General features: G+C 65.2%; 1 protein-coding gene across 4 annotated transcripts; it reads left to right on the forward strand.

The window, feature by feature from the left end:
• Positions 1-1074: 1074 nt before the first annotated feature.
• Positions 1075-10879, forward strand: NINJ1 (ninjurin 1). 4 transcript variants are annotated; one of them, XM_025423655.3, is made up of 4 exons: positions 1130-1438; positions 8401-8626; positions 9194-9356; positions 10367-10879. In XM_025423655.3, exons 1-3 carry the CDS (start codon positions 1145-1147, stop codon positions 9346-9348), a joined length of 675 nt encoding a protein of 224 aa, XP_025279440.1. In that variant the 5' UTR covers positions 1130-1144; the 3' UTR covers positions 9349-9356; positions 10367-10879. The 4 variants fall into 4 exon arrangements, with proteins under 4 accessions (XP_048949892.1, XP_048949928.1, XP_025279440.1 ...); XM_025423658.3 differs by lacking the exon at positions 1130-1438 and adding an exon at positions 1872-2052; XM_049093935.1 differs by lacking the exons at positions 9194-9356; positions 10367-10879 and adding an exon at positions 8736-9187 and having other exon boundaries at positions 1075-1438; positions 8401-8628.
• The last annotated feature ends 371 nt before the right edge of the window (positions 10880-11250 follow it).

The following is an 11250-nucleotide window of genomic DNA, read 5'->3' on the forward strand; positions in this document are numbered from 1 at the left end:
AGCCCCTGCTGCAAGGGCTGCCTGTGACCTTGATCCCTGGAAGGTGAAAGGTGAGGGGGGGCAGTGATACTCACAAACCCAAGTGTAAAGGCTGAATCGTTATAGCAGCATCTTTCCTGCCCTCCTCCTGGATGGAGCAAGGAACGTGGGCTTTGAGGCCCAGGGCTCCCCAGCTGTCACGCCGCCGCAGCCCCACTGGCCCCCCAAGGCCTTCTCACCTGCTCTCCTCACCACCTCCCAGCCTCCAGCCTCCCCTGCCCCCTCAGAACCCTCCCTCCAGGAGCCAGCACAACCCTGGGGCAGGAGGGGGAGTGCTCTGCAGGAAAGAAAAATCTGGGTTTCCAGCTGCTCTCGGCAGTCAGGTGTGGGCTCTGAGAGAACAGAGGGGTGCCTGCCGGGCGCCACACCCACACCTGCCCAGACCCAGGGCACTACGGCTCCTGCCCACACTCCCCAGCTCTCGGGCCCCTGAAGCCGGACAGAGGCACTGACCACTTCTCTGAGTTTTTGTGCCCTCAGCCTCCAACTGGGTGGGAGCCCGCTCCAGGGACTGGCACGCCCCGGGACAGCTGCCCTGCAGCGCCGCCCCCCTGCAGTGCCAACCCCCTAGCGGGCCCTGGTGCTCCCCCCCAGAGAGGAGAAAAGAGTCAGCAGGAAGGCCCAGACCCTGTTTAGTGGAAGATCCCTTTTTCTGATAAATCCCCTGGGTGACTTGCATTTTCCAGGCTTTTGGTTTCACTTGTAATGGGGCTCTCCCAGCAGGGGTGAGGCAGGGGAGGGGGGAGTCAGGGGAGGTCTCAGCCTGGAGTGGGGCCAGGACCCTGGGCAGGGCAGGCGCTGGGCTTGTCACGGGGCTCCGGTGCAGGCCCTACAGACCCGGGGAGCATTCAGCCGGGTGCTCGGTTGGCCCTCCTGGGCCTGGCTGTGCTGAGGGGCGGAGGCCCCTTCCCCAGGGCCTCAGGCAGCCTCTCCTCCAGCTGAGGCTGCAGCCGCCCCCCACGCCCTCCACCTCCTCCCCATGTCCAGAACACCACCTGGCACACTGGATCCCATGATGCTCAGGGCCAATGAACAAGCCTCCAGCTCAGTGACCTAACTTGCTGCTTTCTGGCCCCGGGGGTGGGGGCGCCACTTACCTTCTTGGATGTCAGATCAGCCCCCAGGGCCTGAGAGGACCACCGCCCCTCACAGATGGAAGCTGACACAGAGAGGCCTGGCCGCCTGCCCCAGCCCACGCAGCTGCCGGGTCCAGGGTTACCGAGCCACAGCCGGGCCCTACCGGCGGCGGGAGGAGCCTTGGCTGCCCCGGCCGCTAGTGGCTGTGCTCCCTGCACACGAGGGGCGCTTCGGTGTGGAGGTCGGTGCACACGATGCACGCGGTGCGAGAAGCGGGAAGGCCGCGGGCTCAGGGTCAGGACCGGAGGACGCTAGCCCGGGGGTAAGGCCCTGCCCCTCCTGCCCCCGCGGCCCCTCCACAGCCGCCCGGCCCCCGCCCGGGCAAGGGGCGCCATCCGGGCACCGGGCCCCCGGGGGCCCTCTGCCTCCCAAACAGGAGGCCCGGGGACAGGGGGCGCAGGGGCGGGCCGGGCCGGGCGTGGCGGCGCCTCGCCGTCCTGGCGCGCTCAGCAGTTAGCCAAGTGGCCCCGGAAACGCTGGCTCTTGGCCTCTTGTCAGGGCTAAAAGTGTCCACGACGGGGGCAGAGCCGGACGTGCAGCCGCCCGCGCGAGGCCGAGGCCTGGGGGAACCGGGCCGTCCTCGCGGGACAGGAAGGAGCCCTCCCGGCCCCGCGGGCCCGCCAGGCCGGGGACGGAGTCGGGGCGGGACCGGGGGCGGAGTCGGGGCGGGGCGGGGGCGGAGTCGGGGCGGGGTGGGGGCGGGGTGGGGGCGGGGGCGGGGGCGGGCGCGCAGCGGGGTGCCCCCGGCCCAGGCGCGAGCGGCGCTCTGGCCCCGAGCGAGGCGGCTCCGCCGGCCGCACCATGGAGTCGCGCCCCGAGGAATACGAGCTCAACGGCGACCTGCGCCCGGGCTCGCCCGGCTCCCCGGAGGCCTCGGTAAGCGCGCGCCGCTGTGCGATCCGGGCCGGCGCCTGCCCTCTCTGGGCGCCGCGCGCTGCTCCCCGGGCACCGGGGGCGCCGGCCGACCGGGAGCGCGCCGCTTCCGCACTGCGAGGTGCCGGGGTCGCTGCTCCCCGTGCGCCCTGTGCGCCCCGCGCCGCGGGGCCCGACCGGTGGCCCCGGGGCAGCGGCCTCGGGTGCAGGGCCGAGGGGCGGGCCGGGAGGTGCCCACGCCGAGCCGCGCGGCCCAGGGGCGCTGGCGCCGCCTTCCCGCGCCTCCCGCGCGGCCTCTAACTTGGGCCCCCGCGTCTCCTCCCGCTCCTGCCCCGGCGCGCAGGATCCCAGCCTCTGGGCCCCGGGCCAGCCCCGGGCAGACGCTTACGTCACCCGCCGTGTCCACCGCCGCCGCACTATGGGGTGCGTGCCCCCAGGGCCCCCCCTGAAGCCTGTGCACAGACCCTGCTGGCCCAGGAGGGCCGTGGGCCTGAGGCGGGCCCACCCCCACCTTGGAGGGGCCTCGCCCCCTCGCCCCGGGGTCCATCGGGGCTCCCGGTGCCGTCTTCCCTGGGCCCAGCGCGGTAACTTGTTGACTTTGAACATTCTTTCACTTTCTGACCTGGGGATGGGGGCAGGGGTGGCAGTCTCCGGGGCCTGAGCAGGGGCGGGCAGCGCTGCCCTGCGGTGGCTGAGGTCCGTGGGGTGCGCCCAGCCCGGGTCAGGGGCAGGCCCTCCTCCCTGCTGCTGTCCAGCCTTGCCTGTCCCTGGCAGAAGCTTCCTGGGGCTCAGCCTCCCTGTCCACCGTTCAGTAAATCCTGATTACCCTGGGATGGCACAGGACGTTTGTCCTGGGGTTGGTGGTGGGTAAGGAAACCAAAGACGGAGGCGGCCCTGGCGCGGCGCTGCCCTGGCATGTAAGCAGTTTGGCACAGTGGGCTGTGTGTGCTTGGGGAGCCTGCCTCACCTCTCTGGGCCTCCTGCACGTGGTCTGAAAAATGAGTTTTCCGTGCCTTTGGGGAAGTCAGGCAACAAACAGGGCGGGTGGGTTGGAAGGGAGGGACCCTGCACCTTCTGCCCCAAGCTGTTCTGCTCTCCTGGGCCTTGGCAGATAGGACGGACAGCCTTGCCGCCTGCGGGGTCCCTTGCATCTGGAGCCCAGTGAAGTCAGGTAGGCATTGCTCAGGGGTTGGCTCTGGGACCAGTATGGGAAGATGTGACCCCATTATCTCTGAGCGGCTGTCTCAGAGTGGAGACCAGCCCAGATGGAGAAGCCAAGACCTAAGTGCAAAACCCCACCTATGGGCAGGTGGGAGTGGAGCCAGCTCCCTGCACAGTGGGGACAGCGGGTGGTGCTGGGTGCTGCAGGACCTGGGGGGGAGGGGGGGCATGGCCCTCTGTGGTGTGGGGAAGGACATCCCAGCAGAGAGGACAGAGAGCGAAAGGCCCAAGGCTGGCCCACCGAGCGGTCAGGGCTGGGGAGGAGGCAGGTGATGTAAGGCCAGGCCCCTCCGTAGCTCCCGAGAGCCAATGTGAGGGGAGGGGTCTCCGTTCACCGGCAGGGAGGCTTCTGGAAGGGTGGGCAGCCTCAAGGCTGGTGCTCGCCCTGCCTAGGGCCTGCACCCCAGCCCCCCGACACCACTCTCCAGCCTCCTCCTTGCCCTTCCCACCTTTAGGACCTGCCTCGTGTGTTCGTCTGTGACTCTGGGCTTCAGTTTCTCATCTGTGACATGGGAGATTAGCAGGGCCTTTCTCAGAGAGCATGATGAGGACCCAGCGGGCTACTGTGTGCTGGACACTCAGTATTCACATCCTTGCCCACCGCACAGGACCCTCTCCCGGAGGAAACCCTGAGGACAGGCACAGCCCTCCCTTCCAGCGGAACTTGGCTGCTGTTTGAATCTGAGCCCCAGCCCCAGGCATCTGTGTGAGGGTCGGGGCAGGAGGACAGTCTCACTGGGGTGAGGGGCAAGCCGCTGGGTCTTCAGATCCACCAACCAGAGTGGGAACCTTGGATGGCAGGGTGGGTGGGCTCTGTTGGGCCCCTGGCGGTGGGGGGACTGACTGGGAGGCCTGGGCCAAAAGCCCCTGTCTGCCTCAGGAGACCCATGGCAGGCCACAGTGTCCTCTTGTGGGAAGTGGGGTGGGATTGCTCACCTTCCAGAAGAGCCCTACATGTGACCCCTGAGCAGGTGAACCCTGCAGCCCCCCCGCCACACACACACCTGTGCCCTCATGACCTCGCATAGGCCAGGCTGGCCGGGTTCCCTGCGGGAGGAAGCGGGTGTCTCACTTGTGGCTGGAGGCAGGAGGACTAGTAAACATCAATTTTACTGTGGAAACAGCCCTTGGCTGTGTCATGCCCTGGTGCGTCTTGGCTTGGAGACAACTGCCTCGGCCACTGCAGGAGACAGGGGTCACAGTGGGTGGAGGGCACGGCAGGGGGCAGCAGGACCAGGTGGGCTATGGCTCTGGGGGTCACATCTGGGCCATGCAGAGCTCAGCTGCCGAAGGAAGTTTGATCTTTTCCTAACTTCTGCTTTCCTGGCAGATCTTGAGACTGGCAGGGTCTTGGCCAAGTTCTAAAAGGTGACCCTGATGTGGCCTCGGGGTCACTGCCGGCCAGTGTTGAACCCACAGGAAGCAGGCCTGCCCAGCCCCGTGGCCCAGCTGCTGCGGACACCCCCCACCCCCGCCCCAGCAGGACTTCCTGCCGGACGCTGACATGGAATGGGAGACCTCCCAGGGCTGGCCTCTGTGCCATGTCTGAGCAGTGGGCTCGTGCCCACTCTGGGGGGTCAGATGAGAGACACCCCAGGCCCTGCCAGACCCTCCTAGGTTCTCAGGTCCTTCCCCAGAGGGAAGGTCTTTGAGGCCCCCACTCCTGGTGGTACTCACTGCGCACACGCAGAGGTGCCGGGGTGGGTTAGGATCTGGAGCCGCAGGGTCCCTGGGTCTGCTTGGCTCACACGGTCATGTCCTAGGCTTGGCCTTTTTCTTTCTTCTTTCTCTTTCTTTCTTTCTTTCTTTCTTTCTTTCTTTCTTTCTTTCTTTCTTTCTTTCTTCTTCTTCTTCTTCTTCTTCTTTTTCTTCTTCTTCTTCTTCTTCTTCTTCTTCTTCCTTCCTTCCTTCCTTCCTTCCTTCCTTCCTTCCTTCCTTCCTTCTTCTTTCTTTCTTTTCTTTCTTTCTTTCTTTCTTTCTTTCTTTCTTTCTTTCTTTCTTTCTTTCTTCTTTCCTTTTTTTTTTTTTTTTTTTTTTTTAAAGATTCTACTTATTTGAGAGCAAGTCACCCAGGGGCCCCTGAACTTGTCCTTTCTCTTGTTACAGACTTTTTGTTGTTGTGAATCCGTGCAGCTCGATTGGGAGGCTGTGTGCCGGGTGTGCTCCGGCAGACCCAGGGGCCTCTGTGCCTGCATTCAGGCCCATGTGCCCGTTTTGCAGATGAGGGAACTGAGGCACAGACCCTGGTGTGGCATTCAGGGATGCTAGAGAGGCCAGTGGAAGTGCCACCCTAGCTCCTATCAGGGTGGCAGATGGACATCACGGATGTGGTGGGGGACTGGTCTCTCGTTCTGAAAACGGGAAGCTGCCTCTGGGCAGGGGTTCCATTCCATACTTTTATGTGGGGTTTGGGGTCAGTGGCAGGCAGGGCAGGCGGGTGAGAGGGCATCAGGAACCAAAAGCTCTGGGTCCTGCAGGGGAGCAGGGGGCTCTGGTGGGCACCCCATCTCTGCCCACCCACACCTGGCCTGGACTGGAGCATCCATTCAGCTGTGGCCAGAACCAGGTGCGTAGGTGCAGCAGAGCCGGGGCACGTTTGTCCCAACAACGTCCCCACCCAAGCTGAGGACACCCAGCCTTGTGGCCTGAGGCCCTCTGCGTGTGGGCATGGAAGGTGGGCCTCCCTGCTCTCTTCCAGCCCCTGCCCAGGCCCCTTCCTGGCTTTTAGGGGGAAACGCTGAGCTCACTGGCCACCTACCCTGCTCCTGGACCACCACTGGGCCCTGGGAACACATTAACTGGCTGTTGGTTCCCTGCACTACTCGGGTCTGGGGTCGCGGGTGGAGGCGATGTGGGCAGGTCCCAGCCCGGCTCTCCGCAGGCAGGCAATGGCACCAGGCTCCCAGGCCTTCCCCATGGGGCGGCTGCCAGGCTGTGCTGGCCCCTGACAGCTCCCCTGGGCTATGGGTTCCCTCCCCATTAGTGGGGACCCCCGTGGGTGTGGGGCTTCCCGGAGTGTGGCCTGCCACATAGATGGGGCCCCGGAGGCCCGTGGTGGGCAGTGCATTGTCAAGGCCACGTGGCGGGCCTCAGGGCTCCCACTGGTACCCCCCCTCACTGCACAGCTGGAATAGGAAGCAGATGGCCGCGTGGGCAGGAAGTGCCCTGCACCGGGAGGTGCGTGTAGCCAGGGCCCTGGCTGGTCCTTTGGGGCCAAGGCGTCCCCAGAAGCTCCTGGGCTGCTGCTCTGGCCCTGCCGCGCACACCGGGAGACTGAGGCTGGAGGGTGCTGACTCTCCTGGGGGCGCACGGCGGAAGACTGGTGCCTCCCGGCGCATAGTGCCCTCTGCAGGGGGCTCTTGATCCCAGGGCCTGAGTTCACAATACAGCCTGTGCTTGGCTTCAGACCAGGCGCTTCCTGTGCCAGCCTCAGTTTACCCATAGTGGGTGTGTGTGAGGACGCGGCTGGGGTGCACCCAGAGGAGGGCACCCAGCCAAAGGATGAGCAAGAAGGATACTGTGCCTGGGGCACAGGGAATGGGGACCCCCATTCCTGTCCCTGTCCTGTCCTGTATGTGACTGCATGGCTGCCCCACTCCCGCAGTCCAGGAGGACTCAGAAGGGGAGCGCAGTGAGCCTAGGCGTGCGTGCTTGTACTGTGCACGTACGTGTGTGCGTGCACATGCTTGTGTGCGTGCATGTGCTTGTGTGTGTGCTGTGTGTGTGCACATAATTGGGTATGTGCTGTGTGTGCACGTGCACTTGGCACCCCTGCCCCTGGAAGGTGGGAGCTCCTGCTACATGTGCACTCGGCTCTCTGGGACGTGGATGGGGGAAGCACCGTGTGGCCCCCCGGGGAAGGCACTTTGCACTTGTGGTTTGCAGCCCAGCGCCTCCGGGATGCCTGTCCCCGGGAGTGCACGTGACAGGGTGCGGCCAGCCAGGCAGCTCTGGAGAGCGAGCTGGGGCCCAGCCTGGTGCCATGGGGTGCCCGCCCCTAGGCGGTGGGAGCCCACGCCCAGACCCCAGGGCGAGCGCCTGGGCCCTGGCGGGGGTGGCCTAGCTAGCAGGGGGTGCAGCTGGAGGCGCTGCCAAGAGGTGGAGCAGAGACCTAGGGTTTGGCTGTGGGTGGAACATCCCAGAAGCCGTGCCAGGCTGGGGCCGAGGGTCTGGGAGTTTAAACCCAGTGGCTTTGCTACTTGGCCTCAGGCGGTGGGGCAGGCGGGGCGGTCCGCTGGCTGGTTGCCTCCCTCCTGGGCATGTTACTCTGGGTCACAGAGCCAGCCCCCGCCCGCCCCCGCTCCCCCTGCGTTCCGCTCTCCACGTTCCGGGGGAGATTTCCCTCAGTGGCAGGAGAGGAGGAGGCTTCTCACTTGCCGCCCCCCGCCCCCACAGCCACCTCCCTGGCCTGCATCTTTCATGATTTAGAAACATGAGCTACCAAGTGCCCCCAGAGGCCCCAGCGATGGGCTGACAACTCTGGGTCACCTGCGGACAAGGGGACAGGGCTGGGGGCTGAGGGAGGCCTTGTGAGGGAGGAGAGCATCTCCTACTTCCCTGCACTTGCGCCTCAGCAGGGAGGGCTTCCTGAAGGCCGTGACCCCCTGCATAGGGCGTGAAGGGCACAGGAGCAGCCATGCCCCTGCGGCACTGTGGGGCTGCACCTCCTGAGAAACCGGAATACTGACCGAAGCAGGAGGATGGTGTCGCGTCTGCACCTGGGCTCCCGAGGCCCCGAGTTGCTGAGTTAATTGTATAGCCTTTTCTGTGGCGATCACGGCTCCATAAAATGCTTGAAAATTGTTTTTCAAAATAAAAATTAAAGCAGCAGTTAAGCTCAGCTGTAGCCCTGCGATCGCACAGGGCTCCGGTGGCACTTCCTGCCCTGGCCAGCAGCCACTGGCCTGGAGGGGGAGGGCAGGGGGCGGCGGGGGGCGGGCGGCGCTGGCCCAACTGGAGCACGTGCAGGGACCGTGCTCTGTGTCCTCCAGGACCGGGGCTCCCAGGGCCGGTCCTGAGGGGCCACGCGGCCTCGTCAGGGCCTCTCATCTGCCCTTCACCCCGGCCCTCGTGTGCAGCCCCCCACTCCCACCCCTGCCCCCGCCCAGGCTGACTGCTCCGTCCCCACAGCCACCCCGCTGGGGCAGGAACCGGCCCATCAATGTGAACCATTACGCCAACAAGAAGAGCGCGGCCGAGAGCATGCTGGACATCGCGCTGCTGATGGCCAACGCCTCCCAGCTGAAGGCCGTCATAGAGCAGGGCCCAAGCTTCACCTTCTTCGTGCCCCTGGTGGTCCTCATCACCATCTCCCTTGCACTGCAGATTGGTGTGGGCGTGCTGCTCATCTTCCTTGGTGTGAGCCTGGGCTGGGCCTGGTGGGGGGGAGGGCCTGGGATGCTCCCACCCTTGATCTGCTGCTCCTGCTTGCATCCCCCCTGGAACAGGCTGCTCACTACCAACAGGCCCCACTCAGCCTTGCGGTCAGGGCTGGCTCCCCGATGCAGCCCTCTGAGCCCCCCCTGCCGGGTCTCTGTCCTTCCTTCTGCCCAAGCTGAGGGTATAGGAACACGTGACCATCCAGTGGTCTGCAGGGACCAGATGGTCCTGCCCCCGAGGTGAGTGAGGTCAGGGCGCCCCTCATTGCTGGCTGTGTGACCTCGGGCAGGTGCTTGACCTCCCAGGCTGCGGTTCCCTCACCTGTAGAGTGGGCGTAAGGACAGGCCCTTGGGTCAGCATGAGCACCATGGGTGTTCAGGGAGGTGCTGCCTGTGTGCACTTGGTGCTTCATGTCGGCTCTGTCCTGAGATGGCATCTGGGCTCTGGTTTGTGGGGGACACAGGGCTGCTGCTCCGCGGCCACTGCACAGTCCCCACCCTGCACACGGTGGCCCTGGTGCAGTGCCTGTTCCCTGTGCCCGCAGTCAGGTACGACCTCAACAATCCCGCCAAGCACGCCAAGCTGGACTTCCTTAACAATCTGGCCACCGGCCTGATTTTCATCATCGTCGTGGTCAACATCTTCATCACTGCCTTTGGTGTCCAGAAGCCGGTGATGGACGTGGCCCCCCGGCAGTAGGGGCTCAGGTGAGCCAGAAGGGCACACGCCACCTCTGTCCCCTGGCCAGCCCTGTCAGGCCCCTACTCCACCACCAGCAGACCCTTGTGCCCTGTGTCGGTCCTGTCCGGGCCTCACAGGGTGGGCACCCCTGGCCGTGTGCCCCCCCCACACTCACCCCCTGTCCTTGCTCAAAGAGGTGAGCACCCACCAAGGTCACCCCACTCGGAAGCAGGAGCCACAGGGAGACTGGGTGACCCCCATTACATGTTCAACAAAGAAGCCCCTATGCTGTTTGGGGCCCAAGGGGGTGCCAGACACAGGATCCCAGGTGCCTCAAGGGCAAATGTAGAAGGTCAGCAGGCCCAGCGTGTGTCACGTCCTCCATCTGAGGCCCTGGTACAGGCTGCACACCACAGGGGTGTATGGCCTCGGGCCCCCTGGTCACTCCTGGGGCCCCGTGGACACTCCTCGGGCCCCATGGTCACACCTTGAGCCCCCTGGTCACTCCTCGGGCCTGACCCAGGGAGAACATGGGCACTGGTAACAGTCGTCTGACCCCCAATACCCCCCTGGCAGAGTGGACAGGAGCTCCCTGAACACCTGCCTATTGGGAGCGGCCAGCAGACGAGGAGGTGGGACCCCAGGAGGAGGGCCGACACGAGTGCCCGTTCTGTGCCACTCACACCATGGCTGTCGGCCCCACCTGGGGTCCGGCTCTAAGCCTGGCTGGCCCTGGTTTATTCAAGCTGTCCCCAGTGGAACCCCCTGGATGCCAGCCTGCTCCCTTGGTCATGGCCTGGTGACCAAGACATTTATTAATTGCTTGCTGTGTGCCCCGGACACTGTCCTGAGCCTCTCGGAGCATTAGCCCAGCGAGGGTCACATGAGTCAGCCCACAGGCCTCTGCTCTCCCTTCAAACCCTGAGGGGAAACTGAGGCTTACCCAGGTCGGAATTAGGCCCTGATGGCTCTGGAGCTCTCATGGCCCAATGTTCGTGTCTGGAGACCCTCACCCCGTCCTCCCCCTTGTCGGCAGATGCCCCCAGATGGAACCCGGCCACAGCCACCCAGATCCTGGAGCCGCCTCGCCCTGAGGCCCACCCCCCTGTGGGAGTTGGTCCTGGAAACTGCAGGAACCCAGGCGGGCCCCGCCGGGCCGTATCCCAGGACAGGCTGCCCGTGGTGAGGCCACCCAGGCCAACACGGAGCCTGCTCCCCTTGAGATTGGCTCAGGACACACAACTGGGGCAGGGTCGTGGCCACCACGGACACACAGCAGCCCAAGGATGGTGAGGCGCCCAGTCGGCCTTGGTCTCAGGATGTTTCCAGAGGGACAAGGAGACCCCCCACCCTCTGCCAGTGCAAGGACCGTCTGGGCCTCGGGGCCCCACCCTGGTGCCCCAGGACACAGGCCTGCCAGCCCCCTGGCCACGGGCCCTGAACACACCTGCCACCAGCAGTGAGGGGGCAGCGCCCCCACCCTCCTCAGGGGCCCGAGCCCCCGCATATCTAAGCCACCAACAACCAATAAAGCTGACGCACCTCCTGCCTCGGGCCTGGGTGGTCAATGGGTTGAGCAGACGTCCAGCTCTTGATCTTGGTTCAGGTCATGGTCTCGGTCAGGCTCCTTGCGAGGTGCCTCGTTGGCTTGGGATTCTCTCCGCCCCTCCCCCCGATCAGCCACATCGTCCAGGGAAGAATGGGGAAACGGAGGAGAGGAGGTGGAGACGAACTGGGCAGCGGGGAGCTGGGGCCCCGGGCAGCCACCTGCAGAGGCGAGCATCTCTGCATCCTGCATGGAGGGGGGAAAGGTGGTGATCCACGTGTAGGCGAGGCCCGGGGGGGAAGACGAGCAGGTGGGCAGAGGGAGGGCAGGTATTCCCGCCAGTGTGGGGGCAGATAGCCCTGTGTGGGGGCGCC

This window comes from Canis lupus, chromosome 1 (assembly GCF_003254725.2).
Source record: "Canis lupus dingo isolate Sandy chromosome 1, ASM325472v2, whole genome shotgun sequence".
NCBI classification, from domain to species: Eukaryota; Metazoa; Chordata; class Mammalia; order Carnivora; family Canidae; genus Canis; species Canis lupus.

Coding starts and splice junctions, on each gene's coding strand:
- NINJ1 (XM_025423655.3), top strand. CDS start 1,145: ATGTCAGATCAGCCCCCAGGGCCTGAGAGGACCACCGCCCCTCACAGA. Junction 1,439..8,400: donor CGGAGGACGCTAGCCCGGGG/GTAAGGCCCTGC, acceptor CCGTCCCCACAG/CCACCCCGCTGGGGCAGGAA. Junction 8,627..9,193: donor CGTGCTGCTCATCTTCCTTG/GTGTGAGCCTGG, acceptor CTGTGCCCGCAG/TCAGGTACGACCTCAACAAT.